This window comes from Maylandia zebra, linkage group LG1, assembly GCF_041146795.1.
Source record: "Maylandia zebra isolate NMK-2024a linkage group LG1, Mzebra_GT3a, whole genome shotgun sequence".
NCBI classification, from domain to species: domain Eukaryota; kingdom Metazoa; phylum Chordata; class Actinopteri; order Cichliformes; family Cichlidae; genus Maylandia; species Maylandia zebra.
Window position 1 is genome coordinate 22,133,908 of NC_135167.1, and position 21,692 is coordinate 22,155,599.

Consider the following 21,692-nt stretch of genomic DNA (forward strand, 5'->3'; position numbering starts at 1 on the left):
AGTTGCTGCTATGTGACTGGCTGATTAGATATTTAAGTTTATAAGCAGTTGAACAGGTATACCTAAAGAAGTGGCCAGTGATTGTATAGATACAATCTTTTTAAAGATATAGGTGGTATTTTGGTCGCCTTGTAAGTTTACTCAGCCACTAAACCACAACCCACCCTGCCTGTCACTCGTACATACAGAGACAAACATCCTCCCTCTCTCTGTGCTGTGTGACCACCTCTCACTCCTGTCAGCTCTGGTTGGCTGCAGTGCACGATTATCCTGTCAGCACAGGACTGCAAGCCTGACTCAGCTGTTAGTGTCACTGTGTCCAGGATGGATGTGTGGCTCACTTTCCCTTGCACACAACTGAAAGTTTTGGACCTTAGTCCCTGAATTACATCCGAACACCCCTGAAAGTGCCCGTCACAAGCATACATTTGAGATTTAAGTTGGGTTTGTGAGTTTCCTTTCCAGGTTAATTAGTACCTCTTCTGTTTCTCTTTGGCTTTCACTTAAACTGTAGCGATCTGCACACAAATTCTACTTGTGTGAACCTGTGATTGTGGCTTTGTGTTGGGTCATTTGCCACAGCTTTACTTCGAGAAAACTAACATTTAAAGTAAACAAAGGAAAACTAAGTTCTTGCATAATAGAACTGCTGATCCTTGAGAGACACTTTACGGGTTGACAAAGAGCAGCACTTTAAAGGTTCTTTGCTGCATTCTGTTTAACCTTCCCATGCTCTCTAGTTCACTTTCTCTGCACTCTTATGGGGCTAACATGCGGACGTAACACAGAATCTGCCATGCGTTACTGAGCAAACATCTGGATAACTGAATTGAAACCCTGGTGTGATTTCTTTCATACTCTGTCTTCATTTGTTGCCCGCATCAAAGAAGCGTTTCGGAAATGAAAAGTGGCAGCCCGTGTGTAACTCTTCATGTTTGTGTGTTGCTGCTCATGCATACATGATGAGCCTGCATGGAGAGAGCGAGAGAGTCAGATGGTGATCTAAATCTCTCCTCTCTCTTTCTCAGCTCGCTGAAAACAATCTGATTTTCCGTGTTCTCGCAACGCTCGAGATGCACAGAAAAGGGTGAAGGGCTGTTTGCTATAGCCGAGCTCTCTTCTTTTGCTTCAGTTACTTTGAAATGAACGCTTTGCTGGAAGAACGCTGTGACTGAGCAGTCGGGTATGCACGAGCATCGCACATCAGAAAGCGAAGCATTAAATTCACCTCAGGCTTGTTATGTGTGGAAATGTGCAAGCGTTTTAGAATTTAGATGTTAAGATATTTTTATCAACCAAATATTGATTTTGAGTTCTTTATATGTGGAGTACTTTCTATGTCTGAATTTGCTAAAATAAATAGTATAATTTATGGAAGCTTTGTGACTTCACTCTCAGTAGCTAAAATTGTGCACATTGCTGCATGGGTGTTTAAATACGCATGAGACTTGCACTGACTTGAATGAAAGTTCATACAAATTGTGCAGTGATTTCTGCTCATCTCAGTCCTCCAACGCTTTTCATTTTCATTCTTTTTTTTTTTTTTTTTTTTTGCCTGTCCCGTTTGGCTCTTTTGCCATCAGAATTGTTCTCTAAAGGCAAAGAAAGATGCCCAACGGATTTACTTTACCAAATTGACCATCCCAGCCTTGCCATAATGGTCCATTTGATTCACCTTTTATTGTTTATTTTATTTTCACTTGCTGAATACGGGACAGACTTGACTGGAGGAAAGAAGGGGAGAAAGAAAGAGGGAAAGAGAAACAGCTGAGAAGAGGGACGGGGGAGAAGGGCAAAAGACAAAAACCAACAGAATGAGCAGAAAATTTTTTTTTAAAAAATGCATATATCAATCACCTGGATCACCTGTTGAGAAAGAAAAAAGAAAACAAGCAGAAGAGAACAAGAGTAATAGAATAAACAACATCACAATGATATATGGGAATATGACAGTAAATACTAAATGTTAAACATTATTGTGCAGCACATAAGATCAGCAGAACACAGTGTGCTTTGAGGTAGGAGCCAAAAAGGGTGTAGTTTGTGGGTGTGATCACCCGTGTGTACACCTGTGAGCATGGACGCGCTTGTTTTTTTAAAAGGTTCCTTCATGTAATGATCTGCTAGAGGGTGTGGGGGGGCCACAGCCCTGTCCTCCAGGGCATGAAGCAGGTATGGAGGAGATCAAAACTCCAGACATCCAGAGGCCCCCAGAACACAAGAGACCAAGGAAGACCAACAGAGGGGCAGCCGCGCCACTGTCCCGGAAAGAGCTGAGGAGAGTCCCAGATGAGGGCTCACTCAGCAGCCGCGGAGCAGAAGCCAGGGGGAGTTGCAGTGACGCGCCCGTGAGTTCCGCCGGCAGCCAGCCGTGCCTGAGTGACCTGAGTGAGGGAGGCCCCACACTCCAGACCGCAGTCGGACGGCCAACTCCTCCTCCTAGCCCCCCCCCCGCTCCAGCAGGTCGCAGAGAATGGGGGTGAGAGAAGACTCCAAACCTCCCTCCACCCGCTCATTGTAGTGTTGATGCATGTGTGTTCTAAGGTGCATTTAAAACCCAGGAGGGCATGGAGCTACCTGCCAGAGAGCAGCAGGTAAGCGCATAGTCCCTCCTACTAGCCCTCAATGTCTACTTGTATTTAAAATTGAGAGGTGGGCAACGACGCCAGGGGTGAGGTGTACACCGTGATGGTAACTTGGGTTGCCGCTTTAAAAATGATGGTCTTACCAAAAATAAATTATTTATTCTCAATGATCCCAACTAAACCGCCACAAGATTGGTTCAGATCTCTAGATTCATGTATGTCCAAATTCCTTTGGAAAAATAAACCCCCACGTATAAGCTTAAAAACACTACAGCGGTCATGTCCGGTTAGGGGCTCTGTTGGCTCTCAGGTGACTGTTTCCTCGTGGCTGCGTGCAGCGGGGCTAGGGGAGGGTCTGTGCTGACGGACGTGGGTTACTGACCTGGTAGCCTGGCTGCCCCTGGGTGGGTCTGGGATGGGTGTGAGGTTCTGGGGGCGCTCCATCTCTGGGCTGGGGCCCGGGCCGGGCCTCGGGGGCTTGGGTCCTGGTTGGTGTGTTGCCGGGGTTGTGGGCGGGTGGGTGCATGGGGGCCCAGCCCTGGCGCAGGGTGCCGCCGGTGCGTCGAGCCACCTGGGGGGGCTCTTCAACTGGTGGGGGAGATTGTCACATCTTGCAGGAGCTTTCCTCTCTTCAGGAACTCTCTCTGCAGGAAGGGGAGATACAGGAGAGGTGGAGGAAGATCTCAGCCTGGGCGTCTATTGTCTTATGTAGTCTGGAAGATGAGTGGATGGTGGGGTGGGTGCAGTTTTCTCTGTGGTGGGGTTGGGTGGACTGTCCCGGGCTCTGTGGGGCCGGGGGGGCGCTGCTGCACTGGGCCCCGGTCTGGATGGGCCTGGGCCCCCTTTCCCTGGTGGGTCGCGGAGTATGGGGGTGCCTACTGGGGTCAGCGGGGGAGCTGGCCCCAGGGAGGGGTCACTTGCCCCTCCCTTCCTTCCCTCCCCATCTCCAGCTGCCTCCCTCTTCCCGCTCCACCACAACCACCCACACATGCAGGGCCTTGGAGTAGGGGTATGTCACCAGGGTGCAGAGGAGGCTACCCCCGTCCCCCCCGTCCCCCCCCCCCGTCCCCTTCTGGCTGCCTCTGCCTCAATCTCAATTTTATCCCACAACTTAGACATTCACATTACTCACACTCTCATTACACATACATATAGGATCTTGGGGGTGGGCACGATACACGGAATTCATTTTCATTCTTAATCATTTTCAGTCCAGTCCTTGTACCTAACCATTTTTAAATGAAGTCATGTCCTTAGAGATGCATGTGATCCTCTAGTTGTGTTCACTGAAGACTCATCGGAAATGGTCTCATTGGAAGGGTGGCTGTCAAAAAGCCATTCTTAAGGAAGAGAAACAAGGAGAAACGGCTGAGACATGCCAAAGTATACAAGAACTGGGCTGAACGTCAGTGACAACAGGTCTTCTGGAGTGATGAAGATGAAGATCTGGAGGACAGGAGACCGGTACAACAGTGAGTTTGTACCGCCAAACTACCAACTTGTGATCATCTTAAGAGATCTGTGCATGTTAACAGTTCAGCTGAAGTGTTTTACTCCTTCATTTGAATGATTGTTGGAGCACGACAGAGGTTAGACTTTATGGCATTTAAAAAGAAAAAGAACAAAGGCAAAAAAATAAAGGTATAATATTTTGTCCTTGCAGAAAATCTTTTTTATTAAGTTATGTGTAATCATCCCGTGACCTTTTGGTTCACCTCGGGACACCTGAAAGGCTGAGGGCTTGAAAGACAAATGCCAGTGTGGCGTAACTGCAGTGTTCCCAGTTTGAATTGATGCATGAAAGGTGCGTGGAAGCCTTTGTTTCAAATACCTTTACACACTGACCTTGGTGCTGCTTCCCATGTTAAAATGTAGTTGTAGCTTGGTGACTTATGCTACATTCTGAGGTCACGTATAACCAGCTTTCCTATATCTGGGATAAATGAACATGTGCAGTTCCAAAAAAGCAAAGTCTATCTGCAAGATAATATGCTCATGTTTACAATGATGCAGATGGTTGTAGTGAATGGCAGAAGATTTCTCTTTCAGAGGCTATTTTCAGGTCTGATGAGAAATGCAACATGCGCTGATTCATCCAGGTGTTGAGAGCCATGCTCACAAACTCAGAATTTGAGATTATACCTTAAATCACTGAGGCTCCAACCTGCAGGAGAAAGCACGGAATAAACGTGTTGTTTAGCACTGGAGATCTCACTGTTTATCGGCAAAGGCTCAAACAAAAATGTCAGATGTATATAGCTGATTATGTGCAATTATAAGTGCTGCATGGGAGCATCTTCAACCTCCAGCATCGTGTTGCCATTGTGCATCACACTCTCTCCTGAGGTATGTTATTGTTTAGCTGTGCTGCTGATTGATTCACATTCCTTGTTCATGGATTTAGCGGAGGTACTGGAGACCTCTCGGTGAGAGGTGGGAGAAGAGCATAGGGTGGCTGAAATGCCACACCCCCAAGCAGCCGCAACAGCCAACCTGCTGTTGTTCCACTGTTTCCATAGTAACGGTGGTGGGGTGCTGCTGAGCTCCAAAGTGAAGTGATGATATAGAAGGTTGGGGGAGGGGTTAGGAAATAGGAGCAGGTGGTGGGTGGGGAGTAAAGGGAATACTATAGGAAGCAAATGCAGGGGGAAGAAAAAGGGGAATCCGGAGGAGGACTGCTGCTCCTGTCGGTGAAACAGCGGGAACACACGGAAGCCGAGCGCCTGTCTGTTAGCTTTGTCAGCATGAGCTTCAGTTAGACATGCTGCAGTAGAGATGTCTGTGGAGCTACAGCAGCATCAAACACCTCGTGAACCCCCTCTGAGTTCCTTGCATGATTTTTTCAACTCAAACCTAGAGGTCGTAAATGAACATGCAAGGACACACACACAGCACACTCACACACACACACACACACACACACACATAGTAGGCTTGGTTTAAACACTTTTAGCAGACACATTTTGGGTCTCTCATTCATGGCCAGCAAAGGTGACTTGGAGGTTACAGCAGAAATTGTCACAAAAGAATCAGGAGATCCGCTCCCTTGATGCTGCAGCTCACCTTCATTTGGCTTTCATTTGGGGACATGTGTGCACACATGCACGCACGCACAAAGAAATATTCTTCAAGGTGAAACACAAGGTCATTTTTCTCTCAGATTCTGTTTTATCCACATGTAGAGCTTCAGTCTTTGTGCTTTCATTTAAAACATGTGGAGCGCTAGTTCAAGTGAAAATATAGCTTGCTTCTCTTTCAGGTTTCTTTCATAGACTCCTATGGTTTTTAGGCGACTGGAAGAATTTTAACATTAATAATTGCAAACATTTTTAGTTGCCCTGAAATCTAATGAGACTTAGCAGTAGTGCAGAGTTTTTACTGTAAACATTACAAATCCCGCTGTGCAGGATCACAAAAAGATATTTAGTGTGGGATACAGAAAATTAGTAGTGAAGGAGATTGACTCCCCAACTATGCTAATATATATTTCATTAATATATATTATACTGGACTAAGAGAGGGTGGGTGGGGGACTGAGAACCATCAAAGGTAGCAGCCAGGTGTTAGAGGTTCTTTGAGGCTGTGCTCGGGTATGATAGCCCTAACATCAGCAGGCTAATAAGATAAAGCTATAAAGCTTGATTTAGGCTGCCTCATGACGTAAACCTCATATAGCTCCAAAGTTCAGCATTGCAGATCTGAACAGGACTTTCTACAAAAATAACATCTCTGTAAAACCAGAAATGATATGTCATAGATTATGTAGGTTCATAGCTTGCTCTTTATGCAAATCGTATAGCCAGTATTCTGCTTTATTGATTGACTCAGTCGATTCCATCATCTTCTCTCTTTCATGTCTTTTAGTATTATTTCAGTAAAAGTAGTTGCTGCACCTTCCTCCAACTCCAACATGGGGAACTCAGTTTCGAGAGCTTTAAGGTATGAGGAGAAACTCAACACAGTGGCATAGAAATTCACCAGCAGAGGGATGCAGAAGCAAAAGCGGACAAGTATAAAGAATCTGAACAGAATCAGCCACTTGCTTGGTGTGTGTTGTAAGCTATGTACGCATATGACAGTATAAGTTGAGCTCAAGGCTGCATTTTTAGAAAGGAAAAAAGCAGTAAAATATGAGATCTTTGCACTCTCAAAGAGCAGGCAGTTCTTTTAAAAAGACATTTCCCTCACAGACCTCTGTCTAATCAGCTGCTCTCCACTTCATTAAAGGCCAGTTTTCCTGGACACCTCCTACTCAGTCTTAGCCTGCAAATTCACACATGCCTTCACTTATAGGCGGAGACACACTCACGCAGGGTAAAACCCACATAAATCTATGCGCACTGTTTCACGCTTGTATGTACTGTGTGTCAGATCAGTCTGAGCTAAGATCATGCAAAGCTCCACAAAGAGCTCAGATGGTTGACTCTATAGAACGACCTTCTTTTCTTGACCAACATAAAGCAAAAGTGAAAGGAAATAAAAGGGCCCGTTTCACTTGAGACAGCAGGGGAGGAACTGATTGAGAGCGCATTATATGTTTGTGTGTGTGTCCGCATGTGTATGTGTGTGTCAAGCAGTGCTGTCTCTATTCTGGCTTCTGTGTTAAGTGTTACCATGCATTACAAGGTTTTGACAGTGTGTGTGTGTGTGTGTGTGTGTGTGTGTGTGTGTGTGTGTGTGTGTGTGTGTGTGTGTGTGTGTGTGAATAGGTTTTGGGGGATTCATGTGCAATCTAACATTTCTGAACCGACGAGGGTCCCTGCTCTTCTCAGTGCAGCAGCTGATGGGAAATCATTATGGATCCTGGCAAGTGGCCAGTTCGTGGTTACCACGGCAACCGCGCTGGCTCCATCCATCTTGGCTGTGATGATGTTTGAGAAACGGCCTGCTTTCTAAACCCTCACTCCCAGTAATGGCTTCTTTGATTGGCGCCATGCATAAATGAATAGGAATAGGTCAAGACTGTGATTTAGGTAGAATCCATGGCGGTTTCACCAGTCATATATTTTTTTCTAGTCAGTAATATGAGGCCATAAACACCTCCACTGCTGCCTGGGTAAGATGGGGAGTCTCCACTGTGAATATTAGTTTAAAAGTTTGTCTGGTCACTGTTCACAAAAAGACTAAAGAAAGACTTGTAGCGCAGAAACATGTGGATAAACTCCTAACACACAAACATGCTCCTGGCAGTGCACAGGGGAGGCTGGAACTAAGTGCACTTCACAAGAGCTACTTGGATTCAGGTGTTTCAGAGATGACAAGATGACACTGAAAGTGTGGTTAAAAAAATGATTGGTTGGTCTACGCTTCACAGGAGCTTAGAGGGAGCTGGGAAAGACTACAAAAGCAGTTCTGATATCGGTGATGTCCACTGGTCAAAAAGAGAATAGTCACCTACGATTGGAGGGATTTGAATTGGCAACAAGAAATTTTACAGTGGAGTGTCAGGGCAGTAGCATTTGACTGGAAGCTGAAGCGGTGCACTGGTTTTCCACTGACTGTTGGTCTCAAGTGTGCATTTCAAGCTCTATTGCCTAGGTAGCCCTGTGAAGTATTGACCACCCTGTCATATTTCACTTAACAGTATCCTGTCCTCTGATTGCTACTGCACACCTTGAAGTTGAGAAGGGTTTGGCTTGAAAGCCACCACTTTGTTTTGGTAGCTGTTTTTCACCCATCATTGCTTGTAAGTTGCCAAATATCACCAACTTTCTGTGGCCTCTGGTTGCCAGGTTGCTCCTCGTTGCTTCTTCTTTAGGAGAGTGTTGGTAACCTCAAGTAACCTCAAGTAAAGAGGGCATCCCACAAATGAGCCTAAGCAGTTTTGTAGGAAGGAGTGATTACAAATTTCACTTTGTTTCTGCTGGAAATCCCTGATGGATAATGCTGCTGCCAAAGAAGGTTCTACAAGTTACCACGTTCAAGAGGTTTAAAGTAATTTTGTAAATGTGCTGGGCTGTAGTACAGGTTGATCCGCTTCTGCTGACAAATTGATATTAAAAAATAGCAAAACAAGTAATGCCCATGCTACAGTATTGTTTAACCTGTGTGCTCTTGGCAAACAAACATACCAAATCACATTGGGAAAAGTAATCCATTTATTTTTCTCCACTTATGCGGGGTCAGGTCATGGGGGCAGAAACCTAAACAGAGCCAGCTGAGAGATCTAATCTAATGTCCTGGTTGGACATACCCGGAACAACGGGATGCGTGTGTTTATAGGCTAAAGATGGGTCATTTTAACCCCTTGCTAGAATTATGCTGTAATTTAACTTTCATAAATCAGATTTTGTTATTTATCCATCCATCCATCTTCTTCAGCTTATCCAACTCAGGGTCACGCTGGTGGCTGGAGCCCGTCCTAGCCACCACTGGATGAGAGACTGGTTACATGTTGGACAAGCTGCAAGTCCTTACTATTGTCATAAAAAGTAAAATGATAGCATGCTTTTGCTGTTGTAGGTTAAAAACCAGATTATTTGAACCCATTACCAGGTGGTCACCAGGCAACATGATGATATGATATCTGAGATAAAAACCTTCAGGGTTGCTCAGCCTCTGACATAGAGTTTTGTATACTAACCAAACTTTTTCAAAACGTGGTATTACTAAAAGTCTAATGTCTTCTAAACATTCATTCTTCACAATATATTGTAAAACTTAACACGTTGAAAAAATCTGTTTATAAGTCCATTAACTTCTCTATTGGATTGGATTGTAATTGTTAAATACTGTTTTAATGTCAAGCATGTGTATGTAAAAACATCCTTTTTACAAGGTTTATGTGTTTGCGATCCTCTGTGTTTCATACTAAATTGAAAATAAAAGTGCAGAATAATAGAAACATGAAGTTAGCAGGAAGAATGTATACTGCCAGAACAGTTTCTGCAAACCAAATGGAAGAATGACCAATTAGTCGATTTTCCCTAGGTTCATTTTTTTCTCTTATCAGTGAGTTGTCTGTTGTGTTTTCTCTAATTATCATCAAGGTCAGGTTACTGACTGTGCAGAGCAGAGAAAGCCTGCTATCTTATTTTTTTTAAACTCCTGTAACTCCTCCTGGGGTGCTCCCAGAACAGCTGGAAGATGCAAGTCCTCCACTGTGTTCTGAAACTGCCCCGCAGGTCTCCCCACAGTTAGTTATGGCCAGCCTGTTCGAGAAGTGACAACCAAGCAGCCGAACCTGTTTTTAAACTGTATTCTGTTGTCGTCCAAACAAAGTGTTTCTCAAAACGTAACAAAATCTTCACATCTGGGACAAAAATAACGGCGAAATAACTGAGAACAAAAGACGGTGTGTTTTATTCTTGACCGAAACACTATTTTTAGCCTCCGTCACCAATGTCAGAGCATGAGATTTTCTTTTAGGTTTGTATGCAGGCTTTGTGCACTGCACTGCGTTGTGTGCATGGCTGGAATTTGTTGCGGCAGCTACACACTGATTCTTCGCTGGGCTTCTCCCATTTGAGGATCCAGCTGGGCTAACGTGCCTTTTGTCTGTCAGAAAGCTGTTTGAGTTCAACCTTTTCACACTGACTTTGCAAGAAGGTGCTAATCTCTGAAAGGGAATTTTAAGTTATATTTTGCAATGTTTTCTTTGTTGTTGGCCTCAAATGACACGTCCCCCGCTGCAAGTCACTCTGTATTTCTTGTGACTGCGGGTGTGTGTGTGTGTGTGAGCGCATGTGCGAAGGTATTAGTCGTCTCCGTCGGAGTATATCAGAGTGAAACATTCTTTCATGGCTGTGACACTGGCTCTTCTCATGCAGCCTTTTGACAAGTCAAAGCCTTACTTTTATCTCTCCATTCCATTTGTCAGTACACAGTGTGTGCGTCTGTCTGTGTGTCCTTGTTACAAGAGCATGTGGGTGTGTTGTGTGCACATGTCAAAATGCACACATAGGAAACCAGTATAGTTTTACGAGTGTTGAAAAGTTGAACTATTAAGAATTAATTAAGCTTTTATGCTCACTTTATCGTATCACCTGTCATTTAAAAAGTTGTTTCCTGCCGGCTGTGTGTCACTTAAGCTGATATGCTTAATGATCTGAACATCCTGCTCGAAGATTAGACGTCTTTAAATGTGATCCAGCTCCCAATTAAGACCCTGGTTGTTGTTCCTGAACAAATTATACGGTGTTACCTTTTTTTTTCTTCTGGAGGCTCTGGCTCTGATTTCTGTGAGTAAAATTAATTATCGTTTGTATTCCTTAAGTTATTTCTAGTCTGTTTCTCATGATTTGTTGACTTAAAACTTAAAAATAAGCTATCATACAAGTACAACAATAGTACTAGAGAGCATTCACCTCAGATCCCAGTTGTTTACGGTGTGCTAATTTAATTTAAATACCCCTTATTAAGAGTTTCAAGCATCATTTAACCTTAAAGAATCCACTGCACCAACACATCTCACCGCTGTTATACTAAAAGCTGCTCTGCGGTCCAACCTCAAACCAATTTACTGAAATGACTCTACCTTATCAAGAGTCGGCACGTCTTTAAAACTACTTTAGAGACTTCTGTTTTTAGACAAAATTATTTTTTAACTGAGTCATTTGATTGGTCAGTGTTTTGGCCAGCGTTTCATGAATTTTAGATAGAATACCTTCTGGAAAAGAGTCAGTATTTTTTCAGCATGTTAGTGGGTGTGTGGTGCCCAGGTTTCAGTGACTAATGCTGCTAAGTATTGAATGTTAATCTTGTTCTGGACGCAGCCAAGAGGAAAAGCCTCCAGTGACTGACAGCCAGCAAATCTATCACATGGTTCCTGCTCGCACATCATTTCACTTCTCAAACAGGCGCACAGGTATACACATTGTCCTCCACACACGTCTACTCAGGGGAACCTGGGAACGCGTGGAGAGACGAGAGAGAAAAAAAAGAGCTTCGTTCCAGGTACATTCTCTGCTCCCGCGGTGGTGACCATGCAGCCATGAGTGTTTGTGCTGTATGCTTGATGGCACACTTGATATCGGCGGTGAAAAGCGTGCTTGAATTCCAAATCTTTTTCTTTACTTCTGATGTCATACCAGTGCAGAAGTGAAGCAGGCCAAGCACATCAGTGTGATAAGAGTCACAAACAGAAAGACAACATTTGGAGCCCAGTGCTAAATTCCTGAAGGTAACGGATTGAAATCGTGTTGCATAATTATGGAAATCTGGGAGAGCTGGATAAGTAAGAAGAAACCGCTGGGTGACAGGAGACCAGTTCAAGCTTGATTGTGCATTGTGCAGTGCATTTGCTCTCTGCAAATGGAGCATCACCAAGCAGAGAGGGAGAGAGGGGAGTCTGTAACGGTGACACAACGTCTCTGGACTCCTTGTCGCAGTGCCTGGCACCAGTGTAAAGAAGGTGAATATACCTGCAGTAACACAAGCCCCTGTCTCCTGGTGCAGTTTATACCAGCAATGAGCAGAGGAGACAGAGCAGAGGCATTATTAGTCCAGAAAGTGCACACACAGTCAGTTTGATGTCCACTGACTGTGGCTGCAGCTTTTTTTTTTAAATGTATTTCTTTTTTACAGTTTCTGTCTTTGTTCAAATACATTTCCAAAACACTTCCTTCCCTGCTTTAATTAACTGTGTACACTTCATTTTCGGTCTGTATTTTCCAAATGGTGTGTAGTAGAAAAACTAGCAGTGTTGATACTTAACAGATGGAAAGTGATGAGACAAAAAGAGCAGAGAGCATGCAGTCAGATCGAGAGTAATAAAAAACGAATAATCATAGCTTGTAAAGACAGAGGGATGATAAAAGAGTCAGGAGACGCTGGCACGATCGCTAGAGCGGCTGCAGATTGTCTCTTGTCAGCCACAGCGTTGGACTCTGAAAAAAATAATTGTGCCCAGTGGACATGGCAGGTCACAGACTTGGAGATGTCCGAGCTTTATTGCAAGCTTGATTCACTCGAACACTGTATACAAAAGAAGGACATAGCACCATGATGTCTCCCATTGGGGTCTAAAAACTTTAAAACCTGAAGTTGGAGATTTCGGTCGGTCAGTCTTGGCTTTTGGAAAACAGCCATCAAACAAACGAGGGGTGGATCTGACTGAGAGACGGACACCGTGGGTAAATCACACCCTGCTTTATCATGTATGTACTGTAAGCGTGGCCATAACTTATAAAATGAACTTCATGATGGTTTAAATAAGAGCTCATTATGCTGATGTGTTAAATCGAGTTAGAAGTAGCATAAAAAGATAAATCTGAGTATAAAAGGAAATTGTGGCTCCCTTCTTAGCTTCTAATATAAAAGCCTCACCATCTAAATTTGTGAATTTAAAACCATTATTTGCATTTAATCTTTACAAAACTGTGAACTTACTGAATGAGCAACAAAAGTCCAATGTAATAGAGAGTCTAATGTAGCTGTCATGCTGTGTATTGTTGTCCAAAGACTTTTCTTAAAGATGCAAAGACTGCACTATTACATAAAAGTTCTAGATACTTGAGTTCTTTGGCTGTGGGTTTGATGCATTCATTGTGGGTTTAGATTTCTTTGCTTCTGTCTGTCTTTTATGAATTTGTTTATAACCACAAGATATAAATAAGAAAAAATCCAAATTAAAAAAAGACATCTGTGTCCGTGTGTGTCTGTGCGAGTGAGCGCTCAAATGAAATATTGACATCCCGTTCGCCGGGTCCTGTGGGTATCAAGGTGAGCACAGAAGTAGAAGATTGACTAGAAAGTGGAACAAGATGGAGAGGGAAAGAGAAATGAGAAGTCTGGATGGAGCTTAGTGAAAGCGAGTGTGTAAGTGCAGAAATATAGTGCGACTGTGTGGGCGCTGAGCAGCAGCAGCAAGAAATACAGCGATGGAGTGTGATACAGGGAGAAATTGGATAGGGGAAGGTGGCAAAACTTGGAGAGAGACGGTGGATATCGAGAGAGTGGACAGAGGGAAGGAGCGCGGCATGAACGGGGGGAAAAAGGAAGAGCATGGTGGTGTTAAATGGAGGGTGAAGATGGGTAAGATGGGTGAGAGGCAGAGAGGGAGACCGTGGACAAATACAGAGCCGAAGGCTATCAGTACCCTTTGTTCACACGAATATTTCGATGATGCGCAAATTCACACCTACAGTTACACGCACTGTAAAAAAATATTAAGCCCACACCTAGAGAGAAGTGTGAAAAAAACATTCGCCGTGTGTGTGTGTGTTTTAAGTCTTTTTGGTTTAATCAGACAGCTCATTTAAAAAGGCAGGATTACTTGGATTTAAATCAAAAAGGCACATCAATAGCAGATGGGAACAGAGGAAAAAACAGACATCACAAACACAATTGTTTCATTTCAGCAGAGGCTTCGGGGTAACTGGTTCCAGGTAGATGGAGCTCGAAATCTGAAAGAAAATCAGTGCTAATAGAGAAACCTGAAGCTCCTGGGAGACACTTTGATGGAGTCATGGCAGCAGCACAACATGCTGCATTTTTAGCATGGCCTGCAAAGAAAGGAAACCATCCAAGGATGAACTTAGCCGTGCTAGGGTTAGGAACACGATGGTTCGATGGTCACGGGGAAGAGAAAGCGATGTTTTCTACAGCTGTCTCCCGTGTTTAGTGGTCCATTTTCCTCGGAAGGGCTGCCTGGTTTTTTTTTGCGCATTTTTATACATCGCCTCTACCCTGATGTGTGCATTTCACGAGAGCTCAACTCCTTTGATGTTCCTCCTTTGATTCATGCTGTCTGTCAGTGTAAATCTAAACAATACTTTAAACACACCTTTCTGGAGTTCAGTAAGATGGAAATTCACTTTGAAAACCTTTTGTTTTTTTAACAAACCCCAAATCTAAACTGGATCAAACAGCGCATATCGCTATGGATTATAGAGATATGCTGAATACTGCTGTATTTACCCTTAAACCAGTTGACACCATCTACAAAACACTGCATACTCTCTACCAGTGTGCAGGTTTACATGTGGTTGTCTCACTGCTCATTTATTTTCTGCATATGGCACTTTTTTCTGTCTCTCACACACACACACACACACACACACACACACACACACACACACACACACACACACACACACACACACACACACACGCACTGATGGATGCAAATGCACTTTGACATGAAGAGAGTAGGAGCCAAGAATCTAATCATCATCCATCAGAAGCAGAGGCTCTGCTTAACTTATAAGAGACCCCACTGTAGCTGTGCTGATTCGAACAGTGTAGCTTGTGTAACATATAGATTAATAAGGTCATCGTTAAAGGTTTTGTGCTTCTGTGTTGGAGTCATTGCTCCAAAAACAGCAATGCATCACTCATTACTAGTAAATCTTTTAAATATAAAGCATTATGTTACATTTCTAGTCTATAGAAACGAGTTTCTTACATTAATTGTTACATTACGTTTATATCACAGCATGGCCTGAGACGCATTTTTGCATGATAACCAGTTAACAGCAAATTTTAAACTGGTTTGAACTGTTGCCACCATTGCTTCAGTGTTGTTTGGGCCTTTTTCAGTGAAATATCAGCGCAGGAGCTCAGATAGTCTCAGATTATACAGAGCGAGATGCTGCAACAGTTTGAAAGGATGAGACTTCCTAGAGAAATCCTTAGAAAAAATAAAATAAAACTTCCTGGATTTCTTTGTTTCCTGTTCTCATTACTTCTACTCCTGTACCAGCGCTGGTGCAGAGGTTTGTTTTCTGAGCACCAGTGTAAAAGGTGATGGGGGTGTGGTGACATCACAGTTGCTGTGCAACAGAACAAATGCAGTGACCATGAACCAGACATTATATGGGAGTCACACTGACAGAAATGCATTTCTTAATAAGAACACATACAACTTCTGTAGTTTTTTTTCACAAAACCAAAGTTAGAAACTGAAACGTGAGTAAAGAGAAGTGTTTCAGCTGCAAATGTTCACTGTAGAAACTGATACAGGTAGAACAGAGCTTCAGTGCTACCAGCCTGATGTCTCATCACTGATTGTTCTGAAGCATCAAGCTTCACCTGTATGTGGTTGGGGTTGGCGTTCACTTAGCTTGAACATTATTCTGGGTTCACCACCACTAGTTTTGTGTCCCATGATGTCCCAGATCAGATAGTGTGCAAGCAACAGTGAATAGAGTTTTCTGTCCTAGATGCAGTGTGCACTTTACCATCACATTCTTGTCTTTTTGTGCAAAAATAAATAACAATCTGCGTCTCAGGGTCTCAGTCATCCAGGTCATTGTAGTCTTGAGAGCTTGAAAAAAAGGTGACTGAAGTTTTGTAGCTTTTTAAAGACATTTCACCTCTTCATAGACTTCTTTAGTTTTAAAACAACAATGTTCGGCGCAGTGCAGCGAGGAGTGCTCTGACCTCTACGTAGGAGAAACCAAACAGCCAATCCACAAATGCATGGCTCAATATAGAAGATCCGGCTCAACGGGACAAGACTCAGCTGGTCAGGATGCCGGGTTCACTAAGCTTTGTTGGAAGTGCTGCCAGTCTGATGTCGTAAAATAATCTAAAAGCTGCGGCTAATGTTATAGCTCACATTATCAATAGTGGGGATAATGACATTCAGGACCACCTCCAATAAACAGCTTTCCTTATCAACAGGGAATTGTCTCCAGGCCTGTCTAGACTTTAGACTGCACAGGTGTACCACAAAAACTGGACATAGACTATATCTGCAGATCAGAGGTGCAAAACATCCTGAACACACTTAAAAATTTCACTTAATAAAGCTTGATGTTGCTTTTATTTGTGGGTTTTTGCATGATGACTTTTTGAATTTTGCCTCTTGTTCTTGTTGTTGTTCACTGGCCAAAAATAGGCTCAAACAAAACATCCGTCAAAGTTCTATTGAAGTTATAGTGAAAGCAAACAACCTTTTCAGCTTATTTCAACCACTGACAGCAGCTCAATCAACTGAACAGTATGAGCACAGTTTCCTGTGTGGAGAACTGAGTGAGTCACGCTTGAAGCCAGAAACAAATTAGAATAGCTTTTGAAATTCAGATTTTTCAAAGTGTGGCATCACATTTATGCACAGGAAAGCTCATTATGTTTCAAAACACTAAAACACACAGAGAGTTAATGTCTGTGATTGTGCCCGAGCTTTTTTGGAGGCTGTTGTAAAATAATCTAAACAGTGTGACCACATTACATCGGTGTTACTGTCCCATCATCTCCATCAGTGGTTTTTATATGCGTACATCTGAGTATCCACTCTTATAGCATCTGTAATTTTTCTCCTCTAGGTTCTGCTCTCTGGTCTCATTGGAGTGGTGTCATGGAAGAGGCCGCTCTCTCTTGTGGTGAGTGTCCTCTGAACGCCCACACTGAGCTGCTAACCTGACAACTCTGAGCAAAGAAACAGTACCTTAGGGGGAGTCTTTTATTGTCATAATGGTTACAGAATGTCCTCTCCTGTCAGGATCAACACATGTAGAAAAGTAAACATATCACAACCTTGTCAGAGAATTAAGCTTTTCTGTAAGTGAATCAGACCCATTTTGAATTCATGAAAAGTAGCGCTGAGCTTCAAAAAGTTGTATCATGGTATTTGTTATAATTCTTAAGTCTCCTTTCAGTCAGTTTACAATGGTTGAGTATACTTTGAAAAGTATGATATGCATAAAATAATATATAAACAGTTGAATACAATCATAAAAATGAAATAAAATATAAATAAAAAGCTTTTTAGTTTCATATAACAATACTTTTTGGCGCTTACATACAGGAAATACAGGAATCCAATTATTCAGGAAATACTAGTAATGAGAGAGATGGAAACAGACGGGAACCAAAACACAGCTGAAAACAACCAAGGAATCAGTGATGGCAGGGACAGCAAGAAAAGGTAGACACATGAAGGAAAATGGAGCTTTTCAAGGTAAAATTAGGAAGTAACCAAAGAAAGCAGGCAGACAAAAAGATAGACTGAACAGGAGACATGGAGAGAGAGAGAGATGAGAAAACTGTGGATGACACACACAAACAAAGACAAACAGAAAATTAAAATTCAACCAAACCCCCACACAGAACCCCAAACCAAAGATAACCCAAAACACAAGACTTTCATAATAAGCTACTAAACTTATAATAAGCTAATAAGGCAAAAGTACCCCAAAACACAAACAATGTGGCTCAAACACAAATGAGTCCTCAAAACTAAAAAGAATCATAAACTCAAAAACCAAAAAACCATGAAATAATCACTTTGGTGCTGTAAAGAGCAGCTTTGAAACAAAATGATTCCTCCAAATGTTGTAGTGAAAATTGTTCTGTGGTCAGAAAAAATACCTGCTAGCTTTGTAACACACTGTCTTTCCCTCTCCTGGCTCCCTGTGGCTGTGTGTAGAGGATCTCTGGTCCAGGACAGAAGCAGTGCAACCAGAAATGACTACAAAACAAATCTCATCTTATAAAACCAAACCTTCCAAACAGCCACTGAAAGGAAAAGATTGAGATGGTTAAAAGTACACAGATACTGAAGGACTGATGGGTATAGGTTTGATGTTTGGGTCACTAATAACAACTTTTGTGTGAAGTACAGCCAATTAAAGGTGCAGCAGGAGTGCTTGACACCATCTATCAAGCATGATTGAGAAATGTCTTGATTTAGGAGGCTTTGTTAGTGGTAAAGAAAGAAAAATTTAGGTAGTCGTGCCATACCCTCTGCACGCTGCTGAGGTTGGAGGAAGAACAAAACTGGAAACTATGCAAAAACCATGAGAGGAAGCACTCTGCTGGAATTCTGTCTGTAACACAGTGGCTATTGAGATGTTGTGTGTATGAATTTCTCCAGATTACCCCAACATACTGAAAAACTGAAGGTCTGAAAGGCTGTGTTAGCAGCAAAGGGTGGATTCTTTAATTGTTTTAAATAAAAATCTCATGCATGTTTATATTACAAACAATTTGCAAACCGCTGTTTATCAGCTCATAAAACATCCTCACATATTTAGCGTTATCGCTGAAGGCGCCAAAAAGATGCTTAACGCTGTCATTTCAACCTGTTAGTACATTGTGACAGAGTCTGTGATTCCACACCTTCTTGCTGGTAGCGCTTTGTGGCTTTGCCAGAGCTGTAGAAACTGGAGCTGTCGGAGAACACAACTTTAGTGCATGTGCGCACGGTTGTGTCGAACAACCCCGTGCATTGTGTGTTTTCACAGCCGCTGACCTGAAAACATCACAACCAAAGTCAGAAGTCTTAGCTCTTTTCGCTTTTCCTGTCAAAGCCTGTGCAGATAAAAAAAATAAATAAATAAAGATCAAATAAAATAAAAATTAAATGCTCTACTGTGTGACTCAGCCCAAATGTTTGTCTTTCTGAACTCAGACCATGGCATCAGAGGACCGGTGCATGAATTTATCTCAGTGCCACGAGTGGAGTTTGACACTTAAGAAGAAGATAAATGTGGAACTCATTCTATTGTTTTTGAAAAGGGATGAAATTGTAAATTTCTACAATGAAATTAAGTGCCACCTTGTTTTGTTGTTGGTCACACCCCTAACAAAGACAAGAGGGAAATAATTAGATGTCAAATCCTTTCAAATGCTCAAATCAAATCCAAATAATAGTCTTTTCTGACTCATCATTCAGACAATGTATTATTCATCATCGCCAACAATCGCTCCAAACTCTTTTCAGAAGGTGTCTCTTCTGTTTCCACACTGCAGACACCCAAATGCTCCTCTTAGCTAAGTTAAGAGAAATGTTCTAAATGGAGGCGCATTTTAAAACTGTAAGTGGTTATTCTTAGGATTGTGAGTGGTATTTTTAAATGCAGCTAAATCACTCTGCATTTTTAAAGATGCACACAGATCCTGCAGTACTGCCTTACCTCTGAATTTTAAGTTTCCTTTAAAGACTTTAGAAATTATTAGATGACTGTCGTGTTCTTGCTGTAGGCCTCATACCCTGTTATCGTGATAGCATGATACAGTGCATAACAAAAATCCTTCTTTCCTCTCCTTTAAGACATGCAGGTTTATTTTAGAGATGGTACGATACCACTTTTTTATGTCCGATACTGATAAATACTGGTACTATAAATTTGGATATCGGCCGATACTGATATGAATCCGATATAGTGTGTTTTTTAATCAATAAAACTGTTTTTTAATATCTTGCTGCATTTTGTATAAGTTCATACTCAAGTTTAAATAAACAAACACTAAAGCTATTCTGTTATACCTGTATGTAAAAAATACACTGCACCCAAAATATTTCATAGTTCAGCAATACTGATCAATCTAATAAACTTAAACCTACTCCATCCTCCCTATTCTGGTATTTTAAAGAGTACTTAGCAGAAATATTAAGCAACCTAACTAATAGGGTTCCAACTCCCAGCAACAACAAAAAAAAATAGGGAACCACCCCCCACCTCATGATGCTTAATTGACGTAATCAACTTTAATTTGATGCAGTGTGAAAAAAATGCACAGAAATCCATTATTTTTCAAGAATAATTAAATAGATTCAACATCTTTCTTCAACAGAATTGCAGACTGCACAGATGGTATCTTCCCAAAGGAAAAAGTACTATAGCTTACTAGGGTATATTAGACTTAATAGTTACTATATACAGTAATGGACTTCTATACATGTTACATCAGATTAAAACTTTGGGTGTAAGATTCAGATAATTATTTATTAAAAGCTAGACATTTTAAATGAGAATAAGAAAGAAAAGTATGTCTTTGTGCCCCCTTTTCCCAGTTAATGCCCTATCGGCCCCCCCTGGCTAAACTTTGGTAGATCCGCCCCTGCACAGTTACCAGCGTCAGCTATATAGAAAAAGATCCTGGAGTAGAAAGTAATATTAAATAAATTCTAACAACAGATTATCAAGCTTAAACGTGCTGCTGTTGTTCAGCCGCTGGTTTCTTCTTTCTGGTGCAAAGTGGGCCAAAAACAAAGAAGAGAGACGGACTCTCGACAGAAAAGTCGATCAGCTGATCATTGATCAGTTTCATGATTGAAGTAGCAGCAGGAGAGGGAGGGAGAGAGAAGAGGCAGTCGCTCTATATATCAGTTGTTAAGCTTAAGTGGGAATGCTTTACAAACATTCAGAGATGAACTTACACACTTGCTTTACTTCTCTCTGGGATAACTTCCTCAGAGATGAAATGCCGGTTTGGTAGCGAGGCTACAAATACACACAGCCGCTCTATCACGTGATGCACACTGCTCCGACGCGCTACGGTTATGAGCCCAGTTACGCCATGTCGCAAGTTTTGTGAGGTCCTTTTTTGATATTTAATGGATCGGATTACATTTTTTATTTCTCTCCGATATCCGATCCAGTAATTTACGTCAGTATCGGACCGATACCGATAGTGATATCGGATCGGTCCATCTCTAATTTATTTATGATTGATAACTTTCTGTCCTTTAAAGTCGAGATCAGGTTTCGGGTATGGCTCATGCTAGAAGCTCCTGTCCAATTCTATTTCATACTCCCTCAATGCCATAAATAATCTCATCTCAATTTTGCAGCTTTACCCAGATCACCTGCACCCCTCATCCTCCTCACTGCATACTTGTCTCTCACCCTTTGGTTTTATCACCTTGCTTCCCCGCTGCTTATATCAGCATCCTCTCTTCACATTTCCCTCCCCTCCATCTTCCATCACTGAGGTGTTCATAGAAATCAGTCACACTTTGTGCTCTGTAAAAGAGTTAAATCCTCTTATGTCTGTTTTCTTAAAAAGCATGGCCAATTTACTGGAATAATCTGTGCATGCTAGTGTACAGGGGTGTCAGTTCATGGTCGCTGCTTTCTGTCTTGAGGGAGGTGGTCCAGTAATTTCTTGTTTTTAAGACTGTTACTGTAGCATCCAATGTTCAGTTCTGACAGGCGAGCTTTTCCGTTTCTGGCCTGGACCCAGCGATGACTGGCAGGTGACTAATACACCGGCTGGACAAGCTCAGGCCTGGCAACAATGCACCATCCCATCTGCCAACTGTGGGTGGTCATGCTCTGCATCGTGATTCGTAATGACTGGAGTTTCTCCAGACTGTTTAGGTATATCTGTTAAATACTTGGGTTTCTAAGCTGACTTCTGCCAGATTGGTGTCTGAACACAAGGTCCAGGGGAAAATTAAATGACCTGGGAAGTTTTGGATTTTGCTTTGCAAAA

At 42.3% G+C, this 21,692-nt stretch overlaps 1 protein-coding gene across 2 annotated transcripts in view; it reads left to right on the plus strand.

The window, feature by feature from the left end:
- fam189a1 (family with sequence similarity 189 member A1) overlaps positions 1-21,692 on the plus strand; it is a 112,646-nt gene that overhangs the window by 36,461 nt on the left and 54,493 nt on the right. For both annotated transcript variants that reach the window (XM_076883338.1, XM_076883339.1), the window contains exon 2: positions 16,796-16,852. In XM_076883338.1, the coding sequence (XP_076739453.1) occupies positions 16,796-16,852 (57 nt within the window). The remainder of the gene's footprint in view (positions 1-16,795; positions 16,853-21,692) is intronic.